Source organism: Trichoderma atroviride, chromosome 1 (assembly GCF_020647795.1).
Source record: "Trichoderma atroviride chromosome 1, complete sequence".
In the NCBI taxonomy this organism is placed as follows: domain Eukaryota; kingdom Fungi; phylum Ascomycota; class Sordariomycetes; order Hypocreales; family Hypocreaceae; genus Trichoderma; species Trichoderma atroviride.
The window spans coordinates 5,593,598-5,612,702 of NC_089400.1; the positions used below are offsets into that span (position 1 = coordinate 5,593,598).

Here is a 19,105-nt window from a genome sequence, read left to right on the forward strand (position 1 = left end):
CAGCATTTAAAGGGGACTGTGACAAAAGAGAATGTCTGTTTACGATGAATCATACGACATCTTTATTTACAAATAAGGTTGGAAGGTAACGAATTTACCGAGGAGAGCACACGAAACAGCCAAACCTCAAGCTAACAGGGAGGTAGTCGCAATGAGAACACAGCTGCGAATTCAAATACATCCCGATCGAAACTTCCTCCCTCAGAGACATGATGTCTTGGCGATACTCAAAATATAAATTTTGCTCTAGAGCATGTTCATTGACATTGTACGGATAGAAAAGATGTTTTGGTCAACCTAGCGGAGTGAAGCAACCTTTGAAGATATGCCATCGCCCCCCTGAATAATATCTCGAGTTCACAGGTCAGTCCACAATATTCTCAAACTTCACGCCACGACTCGATGCCAATACATTCTTCAGGCTCACCCTCCGGCTCGAACCAGGGTAACCCAGAATGAATAAGTGAGGGTGTGTATCTCACAGGCAGAAGCGCCATGATGTAGCCACTCGAGCCACCACTTGCGTTGTCCGCCGTCCAGGATGTCACTTGTCACTTGTCAACACTCACGCAAGGAAGAATCTTGAGAACAAGTGAGTAATATCCCAATATACCGGGTCCTAACCCCATGGAGCTACATGTGTCGATACTGAGGAGCGCACTGGATGGGTGGATGTAGTGATGGTTGGGTGGCTCGGGATGGAGGCGTATTGGCACGCACGGGATGAGTAGGGACAAACTCTTTTTCAGCTAAATAACGGTGAATCTCGACGGCAAGTGACATTACTGTCTGGAAAGCTTGACAGCAGTTGCTTCATGTGTGATACTTTTCTAAGCTCACATCAGCACACGAGCTCGATGTGTAGCAACTGACGACGACAAGGAAAGCGACACTCCCCCTTTTCATATCGAGATTCACACCATTGTCACTTGCCAACAGCAAACAAGTACAAGTTTCGTCTCAAACATGGATGGAGAAGGCTCCACGTTCGGCCACGCCGGCTTCAAGCCCTTTTACCTGTCCGAGTCCTACATACTAGTGGTCTTAGTTTTTGCTTTTTTCTCCCCAATTCCCTCGTTCAAAAAAGGAGGCGTGAACGGCATGGTGCGATCTCTGACTCTCGGGTCTCGGGCCTTTTCGGGCGGCGCCGTGTCTGCTTGGGATGAACTTTCAGAGCCAATAAGTGGCAGAGTCGATTACGGAGGGGGATATTGGACAGAGTTCAGAGTTTTTGTGTGGCGAGAGCTGAAAGAAGCCCTCTGGATTCCACATCTACATGACATATTTTCCCCAAAGCCAGCCTTCTGCCAGACGGGAATTTTTCTCTCTCGCGGCGTTATAATACCGGAAATGGACAATCGTTGTTGGAAAGTATTGAAAGATGACATTCAATTTCAATAGTGGTAAAAGTTTGAGCGCAGTGGCCGCAAACGTCATTTGCATTCCAGGCAATGATTTGACACATGCAACTACTAAATCTGGCAGCGGTAACTCAATCTAAGGATTCAACTTTATTCTTATTTGATCATTTAACTTTCGTTCTTGAGATTCTCTTAACAATTTTATACGAAATAGCGTGCTGCGGATTGGGATGCTGCCGCAAGGGGCTTGTAATGTAAATTCGCGGCGTTTTTGATGACGAAAGGGGGAGACGAGACGAGACAAGAGAAAAGATACTTTGCTCTGCCAATTACTCTATAACTTTGCGAAAAAGTACATTGATTGAGCACACATTTTCGAAGCCACTATCCAAGAGAATCTCACTTGCGCAAAAACAAGACATTATTTCTTCGCTCATCCAATATTGTAACTTGTGTTTTCTTAGACAGGAGAATACAGTCATGTGTGTACATATCACGGTGTATTTGCTACTCAATTACATCATGCCACTGCTCTTTCCCTTTTTTTTTTTTTTTCAATCATGGCCTCGCTCTTTCTCCTGTTATTCTTATCCTGCCCCAATTCTCACCGCTCCTCTTTTTCTTCCCTTCACTCTGTCCTCATCTTGTCTGATTCTTCACCTCTCCATCCCAGATCATTCCAAGCCATAACAAGCTCATACGAGAACGCCGCTTTCAAATCGCGCGTTTGCTCACACGCTTTACCTCAGCTTGTCTCAGCTGCCCGGCGCTTGTCTCAGCTACCATTTCAGCTACTACCGCCTCCATCTCCAGCCTAGTAAGCCACAAATCCCCCCCTAAACCCCTAAACCTCTCCCCTCCGAGACGCCTCGATACTCTGTGCATCCTTGTCCTGACTCAAATTTTCAGCCTCCAACAGGGCGCCACCTTGACTTCCGCCCGTGGTTGTTTGCCCCCGGGCCGCCGAACTGTCTCAATAGCCACGGATATCCCGCTTAGGCGCCGCACGCGTACAAAGCATTGTTGTTCGGCATCTTGGCCTTCAAGGAGACTCCATCGTAGGCATCTTGCCGAGAACGGCGGAGAGACATGTCACCACGCAGTCCACCTAATCCACCCTGAATGGAGGTAGGTAGATGTTCTAGTCCAGGCTGGCGGGCCAGTGGAACGGGGTAGCAAGCAGTACGTGCTCGCCTTCAAGTCATGACAAGAAGATGCTAGAAACTAACTCGAGCCAAGGAGGAAGGATATACCAAATGGACACACCCGTTGGTGAGCCGTCAGCCACTGGCTGTCCACATTTCGAGCCTCTTTCCCACGCCGCCTCTCCATCTTTCCCTCGCACGGCTCATCGACTATCCATCTCCGGCAAGAAACCAGGCAGCCCGTTGGAGTGCCCAATCTAAGAACCCGTTCCGCTGCCGCCGGCGAGGAACTCTATTGCCTCACAGTCCCACCCATCTCGTGCGCCTGTCATGCGTCGGTCCGCCGCGTGAGGCGGCGAGGCCCCAAGTTGAACCTGGAATCTCCCTGCTCTTGACCGAGGGCCGGGGCTGCTCACTGACTCGTCCTTTTGGCGTCAAGTCATCATCGCCCTTGTTGTCTTTATTGAACTCTTCAGGGTCCAACCAACAACGTGCCTTTCACAGACCGAGAGGCCAAAGTCGGATTCGTATTAGGACGCTCTTGTCTGCGTCACTTGCATCCTACTCCTACTCCCTCACTCTTTCTCTTTCCCCCTTCACAATCGTGTGCGAGTCACACAGCCAACTTCTTCGACTTAGCCAGTGCTCTCAGATATTTTGGCGTCTGGCTAAGAGAGAGAGAGGGAAAAGTTCTCGGTGTGTACGAATCAAGCACGAGCCGAGATGCTTCTGTCAAGGGCATCCGTAGAACTCGTACCACTATAATTTTCACCCACACCCCCTGAAGCCCGTTGTCGTCACATCCAAATCTTCCTCTCCGCCGCACTCCCACCCTGCTGATCGGTCAGGCTATAGTGAACTAGTCTTTGAGCGGCTGCTTTGACTCAAGGCTGTCCCTGCCACGTTGAAATTTCATCTTCCACCCCTCGTTTCTGCCTTGCCATATACTGGGCGACTGATCAGGTGCCCTCTCTTAGCCTTGCCCCTTTAGCCTCGTCACAGTGTCAGGCACTGCGACTCCCGGCAAGTTCCTTGTTGTCCTATCACCACTCCCTGCGCTCAGCGCGGTGAAGACTCTCTCGAGAGTAAGCAGTCTGGCGCTCGCTCTTGACTATCTGTTTGACTCGGGACTTTCTGCCGCTTCCCAAGCCCATTGACATCATACCGTCAGAAAACTGCGCCTGGTCTATGAACTCCGCCGCCTGTGCTGTGAGCATAGGAGCAGCTGCAAAGTAATACTCGAGTTTGGCTCATAAGAATCAAAGACAAGCCGAAAGAGACCATTCAGAGCGCTGCCCCCTGATGGCTCCCTAGCCAATCTCTCCCCCCCTAGCAGCCGCTGTAGCACGCAGCAGCGAGGCGAACCGTCTGGTGCCGCGGGATCAGAGCCTCTAGCTTGCGAACCATCAAGTTTATGCTGCAATGAGCCGCCCGCTATTGCAGCTTAGCCCAGTCCTAGCTGACAACGGTGTCTTCCTACCTCGCTATCTCGCTTGAGGCGCTGCAATCTCTCTTGCAAAGCTTTTGGAGCTGTTGGTCCGCAGTAAAAGCTTACAACTAGCCATGGCTGCATGAGGACATTCATCCCAGACTCATTGCTGCTGCCATGAACAGTTTGCTCGAAGCCATAGGAAGGGGGGGGGAGGGGACGTTGACCGACCCCTCCCTGTCTTCTCTAGCAGATTCGACAGGGACCAGCCTTCTTCCCTCCACGCATCGAGAACTCCGAGAACCCCTTTGCTTCCTCTGATTCGGTCGTTGTGTCTGCCGAGTGGTGAAAAAAACTAGGAAAAGACCCAGCTCCAAGCCCCCCCTCTTGTGCCCAGCTGCCTACTATCATATTGCCCATTGCCCTGTTAGGCCATGCTTGGACGTACGTGCAGATGCAGACATGCATGCGCGTTCAATCACCTGTTGTGACCTGTATGTCTAGACAAATGTGCGGAGTTACTAGATGCTTGCAGATGCATTGCAGACCGACATTCCACCGTCCCCTCTTCTCTTTTCCCAACCGCTTCCCGGGTGCAGGGAAGAATCTCTTGCTGACCTTGTTGGTTCTTTCGAGCAGCCCTGAGAGGCCACAACAAAAGCAAGTGCAACAAGAAAAGCCAATTTGGAGCAAGGCACTCCCCAAACTCCATTGAACGCCTCTTTATAGCCGTGCTGCCCAAAGCCAGGGATGAGATGGCTGCCTCCAAAACAGCCAAAGTTCAGCTCAATCCTACCACAGCCTACCAGTATGTTTTCAGGGGGGGAGCCACAGGCAAAGAGGGGGGCCCTTGATCCAGAGACGCAGGCTGGACGGAGTGGTGAAAAGGCGAGCGGGGCCCTCTCTTTTTTTTCGCGTCTAGTCTCCATCATGGGTCTCCATCTCTCTCTTGTTAGTGTGTATTTTTGGCCTTTTAGCACGGGGGCGTGTATATCAAGGCGCAAGGTAAGCAAGGGCAAAATCATGCCCCCCCTTACCATGACCGGCGAGCGACACCGGATCGGGTCAAACCTCACAAACCAGTATGGAGAAGGGCCAGAACAATACGCGTCGGTCTGCTGCATTCACTCATCTTGACCAACAGCAATTGTATTGGCACTCGTGTTGGCACATGTATTGACGGACATTGAGAATCGGTAATATCAATTAACATTCGCAACTCAATGGCTCTCAATGGCTAGCAGCAGCATAGCTGAGGCGAGGAGAAAAAAAGAGCTGAAAAAGAAAACGTCACTATGTCACACTATAACACACACGCGTACACACAAAGAAAAAAAAAACACACAATGTCAACCGCCCTTTTTGGTACTTCCCTCCGCCTGGTATCACTTCAACCAAGCCCGTCCCATGCCATGCCATGTCCATCAAAACCGTCAGCCAAGCCCAAGGCTTCCCTTTCCACCCTTAACGATTGGTCCAACAGATGAATTTTGCCCTCCGCTTCTAGTGAGCCATGATTTTCCCATGCTGCCTTTACTCTTGTGCCATGTTGCTCGGGCCCCACGGGTTTGTCGCCATCGGCGACGACTGTGAGGGAAAAAAAAAGAATTATTTTCGGTGCGCTTAAAAAAAAAAAAAAAAAAAAAAGAGTTGAAAAGGCGAGAGAAGAAAAAGAAAGAACGAGCAGGCAAAGAGGGGAGAAAATATGTCAAAGTGTCGTTTCATCGCGTAACCCAATCCCCAATCGTTTCAAATATGATGTGCCGTGAGGCGAATCCGTCTTATCTGGTAATAAAAATGTGGTAATAAGAAAATTTGTCCAGGCAAGCAGGGCGAAAAAAAAAAAAGAAGAAAAAAACAGCGGGTTGCACTCGAGAGAGAACACCCAAAGCTTCACGTCCCTCTCTCCCCTTTATATGTTTAAAGCAGGAATAACCATCTGCAGCCGGAACCCAAAGAGCACAGCTCTTTTTTTTTTTTTTTTGAATGGTTTTTTTTTTTTTTTTGAATGCGTCAAGCAGGAGAAAAAAAACAACTGTGCATATCCGAATCGTACAACTGTAGTAAAAAAAAAATGCGAGGCAAAGGCAAAAACAAATTGTAGGTAAGAATGTATGTATATGTTCGGATCGTCGACAACGGGCAATGATTTTTGTATAGCAGATTCGTCCTGTAATCGTCTCAAAAGTTCTGCAACGCCCCGCCGGAGTTGGCGCTCAAATCAATGCTGCAATAACTGCCTGGATACAGCTCAGTTGATCTTCTGTCCAGCAGCGTCAACCTGCAGTCATAGGCTTTTATACGCTTGCTCTTCTTTCTCCACTTCTGCTTCCACTTCCCTCAGCTACTCAAGTCCCAATGGGAAGATGCTCACTGACTGCCGCTAGCATCTCGAGATCGGTTAAGACGATCAATCATTGTCTTGTCTATGTCGTTCTTCTCCACGAGGTTGCTAAGGCTCATGACGGAGGTCGATTGTTGCGATTGGCCGGCTGAGGCCCCTGAACGTGCGGGCGTCGAAGAGCCGCTAGAACCATTTTGCTGGGTAACAGGAGAACGCCCACCAGTGTTGGTCGCAGCGCTGGGAGGGGGTCTTGCTGGGTTACGGGGGCTGTGCCTCGCCGGGCCCGGATAATGCGAGTAGCTCAAACTTCCAGGGCTGCTATTGTTGGAGAGTTCGGCGGGCGATCTTCGTCGGTGGTCGTCTTCTGCCACGCCCGCTCGGGGAGGGGGTAGCCTGTATCCTTCATCTTGGTCTTCTGGCGTCCTCCGGCGTCTTCGCCCTGTTGTACGGTCATCGCCCCGGAGATCTCCATAAGATGAATATGAATCTGTGGGAGAGTGTGCCTGCATGTGATAGTAGCTGGCAGGTGGCGGAGGCGGCGGGCCTGATGCCGGGCCATAAGGGTGCGGCGGGTGGGGAGGATGATGCGGGTGAGGGACGGTGCTTGGAGCCAGGGGTTGGCCGTATGCACCAAACAACTGTGTCCCAGGCGGTACGCCTCCCGGAACGGCCGAGACGGGAATGAAGGCTGTTGAACTCGAGGATGAGACTGGCTGGAAAATGCATTCTTGGTTCATGCGAGCGCAGTTTTGGCATTTTCCGCCAGGAGCGTTTTGATGACCACTGCAGCGAATCTAAGAAAATGAAGGGGTAAGAGTTAGTCCACCAAAAAGACAGCAAAATCGAGGGAGGATCAACACGCAAGAGACCAATGCACGCTGTGTGACAAACCTTTCGCTTTCGGCAGTATCTGCAGGCAATCGACGTCCGCTGTCTAGGAGCCTCTCTCGGACGTTCCATGCCGGGTTGGCCATATTCCTGTCCATAGCCTGGAGGGGGCCGAGGGTAGTCGTGGGGATAGCCGTTGTGGTGACCGCGGTAGTAGTATTCTGAGTACTGTTCGTGGTAGCCCGGAGGCGGGGGGAGGTCGGCGGTCATCGTAGTATGGGCCTCGCGGTTCGGGCGGAGGATATACTGATCGCGGATCTGCCTGCGGCTGTAGAGGGGGGAGGTATCCGGGGCCCGGCTGCTGGCTCCCAGGAGGTGGAGGATAGCCATTGACTGCATTCGGAGACGCATAACGCGGATCGGTCATGTAGCCACGGCCAGCCGAAGGTGGAGGACCATAGGCACTGGGCCGGGGATCATGGATGGACGGCAAGGTGACAGAGGTTGCCATGTTGGGTCGGGAGTGAGGGCTGCCTTCTGATTCTGAATGAGGTGCGTCCCGGGGAGGGAGGTGGTGGTAGTAAGGAGCAGGTGGTTGGTGTTTAGTATCCTCTGGCCGGTGCTGAGGATAATCCTGGCGATGTCGATCCTCTTCCATGCTCTGCAGAGACGGGTGAAGAGAAAAGACGACGGGACAAAGGAAAGAGAAGAAAGATGAGCCGCCGATTAGTAAGTAACAGTATGTCGAATGATTCCAGATCCTCCAGCCGATTCCCAATGGTTAAGGAGAAAGCGAAGGGGCATCTGGTTAGCCCGAGTTGCTGCCGAAAAGTGAAGACTTGTGTTGTAGGTTTCAAAACCAGCGCCAAAACTGGGGGGGGGAAAGGGGGGAGAAATGTTGACGCCTTTGTACAGAGATTCGTTGCGTTGAGGAGAGAAAATCAATGGCAAGATGAGAAAACCGTCGCCAATACAATGAGAGAAATGTGTGAAAAGCTATGTCCACAGATCTTTCCAGGCAGTCTTTGTCAGACGGTGACGCTGCAGAGGTATGCCGAGACAGAAGGTCTGGTGTTAAAGGTTGTAGCGGTTGGAGGTGGCTTGCAGTGGCTATATGTGCACGACGCAGGCGCCCTAGAGAAAACGCCACGCCTTCAGCGAGGACGGAAATGCAGCGCAGACAAGACACACAGTACGGGGCTAGCCAGAGATGGCGCAAGGCGGCGTGCTGAGTGTCTCTCCGTAGCTGACGGGTGGCTCCGGAGGGGCGGAGGAGAGAGGAAACAAGAAACGAGGGAGTTTCTTTGGGGATGGGAGAGGAGAGGCGTCTGGAAGTATATACTGGGAGGAGGGGAGGGAGGGGGGAGGGAAAGAAGGAGGAGAGGAGGAGAGAAGGAGGCAGGAGAAGCAGCAGAAGAAAGGAACAAGAGGAAAAGAGCAAGACAATTGTGTTGGCCGGCCCAGAAGTGACTTGAGCAGCTCGACGCCAGAGGAAGGGATTCTGGTGGGGTGCCAAAGTCAAGGAGGGGGAACGAGATAAATGAGGACGCAGGAAAAGACGGCGAGCGGGAATGTAAAGGCGGGCGGATGGCCCGGCCGGTGTCGTGCCGTTCCCAGCGCTGTGGCCCAGCTAAGGCAGGGCAAGCCGCTAATGCTAGGGGCTAGTGGGTGCCCTTGTAGCGCATGTGCGTAGTGCGAGAAACGGGGGATAGGGAGTGCGTCCAGGCGGATGGAGTGCTGGAGCTACCAGGTACTAGGGAGTAGTGGTACGAGCCCTAGTGTGCGCTGCTAGTCGTGGCTGCAGTGGCCGGTACTGGCTGGTATGGTAGCGGTAGCGGTAGCGGCAGCGGTAGCGGCAGCGGTAGGGGTGCGTCTGGCGGGTGTCGACGCCGTGCCCGTACCCTGTGCGGAAACTCAGCTTGGGCACACACCACCGGGTGCGTGAGGACTTGCCAGGTGGTTGTTGGATCGTTGTGACGAGCGAAGCCTTGTGTGTGTGTCGAGGTGGGTGCGTACTGTACTGTGCAGTGCCTTGGTGTAGGTAGTGACGCGCTGCAAGCCGGCCAACGCCCTTTTTCTCTTTCTGAGTCGAGCGTTTGGGACCAGAGACAGGTGAGCTGAAGAGATCCAATGCCCAGCCAACCTTGTGCTTGGTACTGAGCTGGAGACGTCGGCGTGGGTGTTTTGCGTTCTACGAATGGTGCTTCGGCAGGATATGTGAAGTCGAGGTAAAGTAGAGAGAGGGAAGGAGATGGATGGATGGAGCCGTCTTTTCAGCTGCGCTCGCTTGACCCTTGACTCAGTAAAAGTACACGTGCCTTGCTGCTGGCTGTCGTCAAAGGAGAAATTTGGCAAGTATTATCTTGCTTGGCACAAGTCAAAGGTATCGTCGCAATAGTATAGGTGCTACCACTTTGTGCCCAAGAACATTGGTCCAAAAAGGTACCTCTGCTGAGCCGAGACGACCTTGGGTTGGGTATATGCGGGAACTGAGACCTGGGGCAATGCAATGCATGTGTTAGACAATTTCTTCACTCAGGGATCTTTTTTTCTTCGCAAAGACGCAGTGGAACGGACATGGTGCGTGCCTGTCAAAGCGGGACAGCAACGCCTCCCTTCAGACAAAGCCCGCCACAACAACGTGGCGTACAGCAGAAAAGAGGGTCGAGTCGCAGGCCATTCAACGACATGAGAAACAGGCACAGTTTGCAGCGAGAACAGGCCGGGCAGGCGGACGAGACATGGAGAAGCCCAGCGTCTCGAGGGACCGTGGCCATGGACAAGCCCTGGAGCCTTCTGGATGGGGCACAATGCATGCTAGAGGCGTGCTGTTGGTACCGCAACCAACAGAGTGTCAGGGAGTGCAGGTGCAGCAGCAAGTAGTATCCTCCTCCTGTACTGTGTTCCGTTCCTCCTCGGCCACGTACTCTGTTGCAATGAGTGCTGCATTGCTTCGCATCGGCCCATGCAGCACGCCTCTCAGTTGCCGCACCAGTCAAAGCCGCAGACGCCGGCTCGGGGAAGAGAGAGGCAGCAGGAGCATGCGTTTTGGTATGTGCGCAGACTTACGCAGCATTGCATGGCTGCACGGTCGCATATTCCATCCACCGATGCATTTGCGGCCCGTCATGTTTGGGCAAAGATGCATCGGTGCCCGCAAATGGGGTCCTCGTTGCTCTACTGTACTCACAGAGACAGCTATGCACGCATGCAAGAGCAGACGAGTCACCGGCATAGGGCCACAATGAGAGGAGAGCGGGACAAGTGCAAAGAAAGAAAAAGAGAGGCGAGGGAGCGAAGAGAGTGAAGCAGAAACAGCTCAGGACAGTAGAAAAAAGCCACCACTGGTACGGTACATACCGAGATATAACAGGACGCACACAGTGAGCCGCTGAGGGCCAAGCTTGTATCGAAGAACGAGCGCAAAGACAGGGAGCGTTGGTTTGCACAGATCAACTACCTGGCAAATCACATGTCAGTTACGAACAAGTAGGTAAGAAAACGCTCTCAATCAGCGTCAGATAACTCGTCCATCTCGTGCTGGAACCGTTTGGCCGCAGTGGCTTGGCCCAGCTTCTGCTGGAGTCACAGGTGCGGCGTGTCCATCTTGAAGAGAATCGCTAGGCACGGTTCCAAGTGTAGCCATGAGAAATGCAGATGCTGCTGGTATGGTCAGACTCACCACTTGAACCACGGTCCAATTGGTAGGAAACGTAGCTTTTTTTCCCTTCTTCTTTTATCTCGAGGCCAACGAGGTGCAAGGCCCAGATGTGAGAGGCGAGGTGTATCGACGGTGGAGTAGACGAGGCGACGATGCTGGCGATGCACGAGAAAGAATCAATGGAAAGAGAAACAGTGAAAGAAAAAGAAAAGAAAAAGAAGAGGGAGAGGTTAAATGAAGAAAAAGGAAAGAAAAAAAAGAGTGTGCACGTCAATGAGAAGGTGCAAGAAAAAATCAAATGGGCAGGCGCGTCCAGGTTTATCGAGGCCAGTTGCCAGCACAGGTGGTTTATGTACTTTGTACTCTGTACCAACTGGCAGCTCTCGGGCATTCAGCAAAGAGACAAATGAATGGTATATGCTAGTAATATACTAAGCAAGTCGATCAGCAATTACCACTCCAGGCCAGGCTGAGACTGACTTGCGTCATTGTTCAGATATTATGCCCCTTCAGAAAAAGAAGAAAAAGATGCAAAATAAGATGAATGGGATTGGCATGTCTTGGAGGTTCCGGCCAATGCCTACAGTGCGTGCGCCAAAAGTCGCGGGTGCGCCAAAGTCACTACGGCCCGCGACTCAAGCTCCCACCGGGTACGGGAACTTCCACAAGCATACGCCAGTGCCGCAGAGGCCAGGTACCCCTACCGCCGCCAAGATGTTTGCTTTACCACAGGTACAGGTATGTATTAGAGGCAGTAGAGGCAGTAGCCATAGTACTGCATCATGCATCTTCCCAGGACGCTCGCAAGGGAGGGCTGATAAAAGGGCAGGTCCTTGCTAGCCGCCTCGTTGGTGGCCTCGTAGAATTTCCTTTCGTGGACAGCAGTGTAATCGTAGGTTGCAGCGGTAGCACAAGCACAGGAAGAATGTCTCGGCCTAGGCGGCGTGCGGGTAGCAACACCAAGGGCCAAAGTCACAACTACCGCTCGCAATCTAGATCATGATGGCGCGCTTGTGCTGAGAGGGACGACCAGGCGTCTCATTCAAGAAAACAAGGGGTAGCAGTCCAATGGGCTAAAAGAAGAGAATGTGTGTGAGAAGAAGAAACAAGCCAGTCGGACATAACAGCGGCAATGTGACGAGATCAGAGACACGTCAAAGACAGCTCAGCAAATGGTGGGGGATTCTGAGACTCTGGGCATCCCAATATGGGCAAAAATCCCAGGTTGCCGGGATAGATAGACATGGTCGAATGCCAGCCATTGCCAGATCAGCAGCCGGTCAGCCACCCAATTGTTTGGCCATATGGCCGTCTGTTGGTCTGGGAAGATTCATCTGTCCGTTCTTACCATGTACATGTCAGTCCAGACGAAGCGAGGCCTTCTAGTAGCTCAGCCACTTGGTGCTAGTAGCTGCGGCTGCTCTGGCGAATCTCGATAGTATCAACGGCGAACAATGGATCAAAGTGATCAAAATGCCATACGCTGGCACTGCGCAAACTCTCACTTGGACACACCAACCAGTGGATTCGGCACTAACATTCCGCTAACAGGGGGGCCGTCCGTCATGTTTCCTGCAGGGAGGCTCTCGCTCAGGCCTACCGAGCTGGGTCTTGACAAGCACTGTCCTGTAGGGCGTCGTGAAAACAGGCCATTTTGTCCAGCTGCTGTCTGGGGTTTCACACGTTGCCCACCTGGGACGGCGGCCCTGCAGGCTGCGAAGACGGCCGCAGCATGCATAGGCTGCGTGCTTGAAGCCGCTTTTGGTCTCCGGGTCTGCTCTTGTCTGCATCTTGATCCGCCATGTCAATTGATTCTTCTTGCATTACTTGTCCTCCTCCCCCTTTGTACCCCTTGCTGTTCCAATGCTTGGCAGGCTGTTTTGGTAGGTCAGTTTCGTCTTTTACTCCCCTTGTATGACTGCGATTCTACCATGCATTGGCACATGCCAATGCAGCAGGTTGTAACACATAGTACCTACAGTACCTGGTATAGTACTGTACAGTAGCAGTAACAGTACAGTACAACGCTTGTATCCGAGGCGGTCATTTGCCGAGCACGGTTCGCGAGCTAGGTATTCCTCGTCAGTGCATCTCATTGACTGATAGCCGACGAGGTACCTGGTATGGCGTAAACATAACAACACGAGTTTAAATTTGCCCTTTTGCAAAGCAGACATCGGTATGCTCAGCTCGGTGGGGTGTGCCGATAACAACAACTTGGTGCGTAATAGTATGAATCGTGAATTTCCTTTGGGGGCCCAAAGGCATGCTGGACTTTGCGAGCAATGCTCCACTACTAGGTAGATGGGAAGTTGTCGTTGCTTTTCACACATACTGCAAAGAGTAGCAGGTATTATCTGGGCACTTCCCAGGGCTCTCGGAATAAAGGTATTGTGTCCCGGATTCAGCTTGCCTGGGAGATGGAGACGCCGAGAGAGGAGGGAAAAGACAGGAAACGCTTTTGAGTCAGGCAGGCATTCTCTCCCTTGAGACAGCGCATCATCTACCCCCACCGTCTTTCTGGGTCTGTGACGTCCGATGCCGTGACGTCTCTCAAGCCATAGATACCTACTAGTATAGTAGTAACCGACTGATTGTGAGCCTCGTTGCCCCCATCGACTCGATCCGGCCCGAGCAAGCCGGCGGCATTGGATCTCGTCTCGGTCCGCTTTATACTTTCCAAGGCCGCCTTTAGAGGAGAATCTTGCGTCTGTCCGTGGTTCGCAAAGGGCGCTCGATCTACCTTTTGCCTTCTCAGTCGAGAGTAGCATGCTTTTTTTCCCAGCTCTCACGTTTGTCTTGTCCGCGTTAATGAGCCAACCTGTTCCAACCGCTCCACATCCAGTTCGTCTTATAGCCAGGCCTTCTAAACCCCTTCATCCTTCATTCAGCCTCGTCTTGATCATGGTAGCACTACTGGTGTCACTCGGATGGAAGCAACCCGCAAATAGTTTCAGTTCAGACTCGTTTCCTGTTGGTCCAAATGTCCGGTCTGGGTCACATCCGGATCGGCAGTGACCAAAAGCCCCTCTAGTGCATCGACTATAGCTCTGAAGTGCCTGAAACGCTGGAACCAGTGCACACATGTTGAAAACCCAAGTACTAGGCCGCCCGTACGCGTAGATAAGATGTGCTCCGTGCACTCACCATATTTGGGGGGGGGGAGGGGACGGCCATTGACCTCGGTTGCCAGGTATTAGTGCAAAAGGCCATTGTTATCCAGAGACAGTCGCTAACAAGTGCAATGCTCCATAGTAGGGTAGCTCGAGCAAGCATATGACCTGGGAAATAGTATATACTGATGGCAAAGGCATGTGCGAATCGCTTATCAGCAATTCCTGCAAGGCGCAGGGCGGTCAATTGCTGTGGGCAAAAGGGGTAGCCAGGCACACCAAGCTGCATAGAAGTAGGTACATGTCGTCCTATAGTACGATATTCGGGAGGCCACAGGGAAGACCCGTTTGTCGTACTTGTATTACAAGCACAATCAGACCTAAGCAGCTAGTCCAATTTGTAAGTAGGTTTAGTTTTGTTAGGCCATTCCGCCATTTTACCACAACCTACAAGGTTGAGAAATCACCTCTCAAAATGAGGGATGTCCTCCCTTGCGTAGAGAGGTAGATGGGAAAGGGCGCAAAGAGCAAGAGTAAGAAGCAGGGGGCGAGAAAAGAGTATTTCGTATAATGGTTCATGTGGTAGATGGGGTCGAGGGAGACAAGTTCCACTTCAGATGCAACTCTCTGCGAGGTGCTTAGCTGAACAGAATCGAAACCGCAGCGATGAGTGCATACTATACCTGGTAGGTGGCATTCCTTTGTACGCCGGCCTGGCAGTAACAGCAAGTCATTCTATAATCAGCCATCGCTTCGTACCGAGGAGTGCCATCATCAGTAACAGCAGCAGGTACCTAGCAGTGCTAGCACCAAGTATACTAGTACAAGTATAGTGGTCCTTGTAAGCGTCCAACGGGAACGCCCACTCTCCCGGTGGCCAGGCTTTCGGCATAGCCAAGGGCGACAGTGTTCCGAACAAAGAGATCTGAATCTACACGGTAAGCCGGGGAAAACTTACTGGTCGGAACTCTTGATCCCAAGTAGCATAGCAGCCCCCTCTCTCTCCCGAGAGCCTCATCCCAAATCTCGCTTTGCCACAATAGGTTACAACACAGTCGTGTAAAGCAAAGTGTTTCGTAATTTGCCAAGCCGTCAGCCGCTCCCCATGCCATGAAGCCTCCAGACGCACGAGTAGGATCTAGTACTGTACATTGTGAAATTTGAAAGGAGGTCAGCCAGCAAGACACCGCACAGTCCATGTACATGTTCTGAGATGGACCCAGCCGCTAACAAGCGCCGTCGCATGGTTTTGAGCTGGGAAAGGAGAGGGACAATGCTGCTTATCCGATGCCATACTGTACGGCAGCAGACAGTACAGTATATTACCCGTCGCCGGGGTCTCTTCTCTTGAAGCCCAGCTGTTCGTCTCAAATCGAGCCTGGGCCCCGTCGGACATGATGCAAAGGTAACCCAAAGTGGACAAGCTGCCCCATCTGTAAATCGCCAATAAGGTCTTCCCGTGCATGCAGAGTTGCAGCAGCACCCCGTGTGCCATGCATCAATCTCTCTATATTGTCCAACCTGCGTCAATGCTACGCTCTCCCCTCCCTCCCTCTCATATCCAGCGGCCGCTCGCCGAGTATAGCGATTGGCGCCTGCGTAGACGTACAGACATATACTAGTACTACTAGCAGGTAGTATATCCTAGTACAAGTATGGCGTCCGCTAGGATGGATACCTTCTCCCGCTCGAAGCGTGTGGTCGCCAGGTTTGCCCTCCGTGTGGCACCCATGTGACAAGCCCAAGAAGGAGGATGCACGCCCTCCATAGAATGTGTGCGAGATGGCCGTCATGGCCAGCCTTGTAGAACCCTTTCATCGTTCTTGTGCAGTGTAGCCTCGGATGTTGTAGAACGTCTGCTGTGGACTGTTTGCGCACGCTCGCCTTACCATGCACAGCCCAAGGGACTTGATTTCGGCCAGAGGTGCGTCGGCTTGCAGCTGTTTTGCGGCTATTAATATGGCAACGTACTAGTAGTACTCCATACAGGTACATGCATTCTGATACGACCACACGTATAGGTAGCCATGCATGCCAACAGCGAGCAGTTGTCCGTGCGACGAAAGGGTTATTCGCACATGCAGCCATCTAGCAGAGATGGACAGACAATGGCCTTGCAGCCATGCACTTTGTAAGGAGGGGGAGATGGACTCAGAGGTGGCCAGACAAAGACAAGAGACAAGGACGAGATCCCGCCCAATCCTACCGTGTCCACATGTGTGATGGGAGCATGCCTGCTTTCTTTGGCTTTCATGCGGCCGTCATCTTCGGCTTCGGAAGCAACAAGAGCTGGTTAGGATCGGTTGGTCGCAGCACACAATCATCATTCCCATACACCCAGTGACGACAGTGGACTGTCACTGCCTCATAGAGGCGAAGAATGACGGGCGTAGAGAGAGATCTGACATGTCAGCTAGTCGTGTACGCCGAAACAAAGTGAGCCTTGATAGCTATATGGTCTTTTCTGAGAGGCGTAGAGTTTATGATATGGTACTGGCTTCCCTCTGATACGAGCTGCTTAGCCTTCTGTATCCTTTTTTAACCTTTGGCGTAATCCCATACCCGTTGTTAGAGTATCTTGGGTCCACGGTGCTAGGTATATGAGTAAGCTCGGTAGACGGTTTAGTGCATGTAGCGAAACGATCGATCCATTGCGTGCCGCCCGTCCTGCAGCCGCAAACTTAGGGGCCATCCGGGATAACACCCACAAGCTCAACTTGGGGGTAATCAGGCGCAAATGTCGATTTGTGAATACCGTCTGATGTATCAGATAGATGTAGTCCGTCTCGGCTATGAGTCGTCCCAAAACACTTCGAGAGCTTGGCCAGATGTATGTACATGGCCTCCTTGGTCATGGGCACCACGAAAAGCATTTGGACTCCGTTGCCGGTACCCAGGTGCCCATGTCCAGGCAATGTCATATCATCATCGCCCAAGCAAACCCTATTAGACGACCTGTTCAGCAGTAGGCGTAATTGGTATCTTGCCAGCCTCAGCATGCATGCGAGATGGATCGCACCGAAGCCAATGGGGAACCTTAATCCTGCTGCTGCGTAACCTTGTCACCATGCGACTGGCCGGTTCCCGTCTCGGGTCCTTCTCATGGTTGCACCCGCAGACATTGGTAAGGCATCACCACATCCGTTTGCCCGTCAGAGAAACAAACACACACAGTTTTAGCAAATCTCCTTTTTCCATGGGTCGGAGAGTCGGTTACATGGTTTCCCTTGTGCCATGCTTGTGAACTCCCAGCACGCACACCCATCTTCATCTCAGACATGGCGTGTTGTGTCGCCCAATGCCGCTGTTGTTTGCGTACCTTGGAAGCCGCAAACATGTGCTCCAGTTAGCGTAACAAGGGCTCTGTGCATGTTGATATCATGTAGATTTAGCCAGTGAAGCCACTCATAAACCAAAGACACTTTGGCCGAGTGGTTAAGGCGATGCCCTGCTATCTTCGTGATATCTCTAGGCATTGTGTTCGCACGCGCAGGTTCGAATCCTGCAGGTGTCGTATTCATCTTTTTTGCCTGGCAAGCTTGCCGTCTCCCCTCTGCTCTCCATACTTGTGAATAACGTGTACGTGGCTCTGAATCGAAAAGGACGAAGCCGCCATCCTTTGGAAGTACATGGCAGCCCAATTCTTGGCGACGATTTGACGATGACTATACGGGCCAATGCATGAGAGCCCATACAAGGTGCGTATGCATCATGTAAGTTAAGGTGGCAATGACCAGCTGTCACGCATTGTACGCTTTCCTTGTTTCTCGGGTCTCGAACTCTGCAGGTCCCTGGGGTCACTTCCCCTCACCGGTTGCTAGTCTTTGTGCCTCTTGTTCCTTCAATCGCATATTTTCCAACTAGGGAGCAGAGGGATTTGGGCATACGCATTCCAAGCTAGACAATGTGACGAATAGTAGTCTGTCTGGCGTCCATGTCGCACCATGGCATACGGTAAATCCAGTCTTTGCCTGCTGCTGCTGCTGCTGCTGCTGCCAGCAGTAGTACTGTGCTGGACACCCTCGTGATAAGCGTTTATCCCTCGGCCTCTGCACCTGCCTTCCAACCCGGTTCATTTAAAGCCAGAATCCCTGGGACGAGTCTAGCCTCGCCTGGCCCTTGTTACCTTGTTTCCCCCACCACACATTGACGCAGGTGTCGTGGCATCGTCAACCATGCATAGCGGTTCAACCCGCAGCTCCCCAGAACGCTCCGTAGATAGCGTCAGTTTCTGGGAAGGGTGCCACCTTGATCCTGACCCCACCATGTTGCGAGCCTGCTGAGGTCACGAGTTATGCTACTTCTGTTTGACGAGCACGGACTCCTCGCCGTATTTAGTCCTGCTGACAGCAAGTATTTCAAGGATACCAATAAAGCCGCATCTCGAATCTCCAGCTGTATGACTGATATGAATCAAGGTACACTCCTTTCTTCAGGGCACGATAATTCATAATCTTGTGGCAAGAGGTGAGAAGAGAGAGGCAAGAAAGCTGTCTTCAAGAACCACGGGTCAGATGGGCTCTAGGCTGCATCAGACGGCAATTTTCCTTCTCTGCGGCCGGCGTCTACACTAGCGGCCAATACTCGAATGCATGCTTGTACTACAGGATTAGTACACATGAACGCTCGTAGTGCTTTCAAAAGCTCAATATTATTAGCCAATGATGATAATGGCTAAATCGGCTGAGGCTGCATGCCAACACTCTCTTTAGAGTTGGATTGTCTGTCCCCATCCTCATAAATCAGAGGACGAAGCCTCCTCAATGCCAGCAAAAACCCTGTACATTGGGTACGCATGGTACGATTTTCGATGCCAAGTTCCTTGAGATGGACAATCGGATGATGCGTATGTCTGGCGTCGCTCTGTATTTCAGTGGCACTTGGCGGCATGTAGTAACTTGGGTGTAACGCAGGCTGCAGGAATGATGCATACATAAGAGACGCCCTCTATTAGTGGAATTCTAGATGGAATGACAACCTCTCTCTGCGACCATGGTTGTGGGTAGTATATAGGTATGAGTGCTTGTGTCTTCGTTTCGACTTTTGTTGCTCAGCAATCCTTTGCCTCTGCTAGACGCCCACCTGGATCTCATTGTAACGCTTGCTCACAGCTTCTTGATCAAGACTTGGCGCTAAAACGACAGAGGGAGGCATATACAGCCGCCAGGATGCCCGCCGTGGAATCTTACCAGACAGCCGACGCGACAGAAATTGTGGAGTAGTA

At 52.0% G+C, this 19,105-nt stretch overlaps 5 protein-coding genes and 1 non-coding gene across 6 annotated transcripts; 2 read left to right on the plus strand and 4 right to left on the minus strand.

Moving 5' to 3' along the window:
• Positions 1 to 966: 966 nt before the first annotated feature.
• On the plus strand, positions 967 to 6,084 carry TrAtP1_002009 (uncharacterized protein; the record flags this gene model as incomplete). The annotated part of the gene is made up of 3 exons (XM_066111261.1): positions 967 to 1,104; positions 3,484 to 3,591; positions 6,040 to 6,084. 3 exons carry the CDS (start codon positions 967 to 969, stop codon positions 6,082 to 6,084), a joined length of 291 nt encoding a protein of 96 aa, XP_065967335.1.
• Positions 6,085 to 6,305: 221 nt separating this feature from the next.
• On the minus strand, positions 6,306 to 7,518 carry TrAtP1_002010 (uncharacterized protein; the record flags this gene model as incomplete). Its single annotated transcript, XM_014085219.2, has 2 exons — positions 6,306 to 7,073; positions 7,171 to 7,518. The coding sequence occupies 2 exons, from the start codon at positions 7,516 to 7,518 to the stop codon at positions 6,306 to 6,308; spliced, it is 1,116 nt and encodes a 371-aa protein (XP_013940694.2).
• Positions 7,519 to 10,559: 3,041 nt separating this feature from the next.
• On the minus strand, positions 10,560 to 11,159 carry TrAtP1_002011 (uncharacterized protein; the record flags this gene model as incomplete). Its single annotated transcript, XM_066111262.1, has 2 exons — positions 10,560 to 10,567; positions 10,790 to 11,159. The coding sequence occupies 2 exons, from the start codon at positions 11,157 to 11,159 to the stop codon at positions 10,560 to 10,562; spliced, it is 378 nt and encodes a 125-aa protein (XP_065967336.1).
• A 1,510-nt stretch (positions 11,160 to 12,669) lies between these two features.
• Positions 12,670 to 13,539, minus strand: TrAtP1_002012 (uncharacterized protein; the record flags this gene model as incomplete). The annotated part of the gene is made up of 1 exon (XM_066111263.1): positions 12,670 to 13,539. One exon carries the CDS (start codon positions 13,537 to 13,539, stop codon positions 12,670 to 12,672), a length of 870 nt encoding a protein of 289 aa, XP_065967337.1.
• Positions 13,540 to 16,562: 3,023 nt separating this feature from the next.
• On the minus strand, positions 16,563 to 16,880 carry TrAtP1_002013 (uncharacterized protein; the record flags this gene model as incomplete). Its single annotated transcript, XM_014085650.2, has 1 exon — positions 16,563 to 16,880. The coding sequence occupies one exon, from the start codon at positions 16,878 to 16,880 to the stop codon at positions 16,563 to 16,565; it is 318 nt and encodes a 105-aa protein (XP_013941125.2).
• A 418-nt stretch (positions 16,881 to 17,298) lies between these two features.
• On the plus strand, positions 17,299 to 17,395 carry TrAtP1_002014. The gene has a single exon. It is a non-coding gene; the product is annotated as a tRNA-Ser (tRNA).
• Positions 17,396 to 19,105: the final 1,710 nt, after the last annotated feature.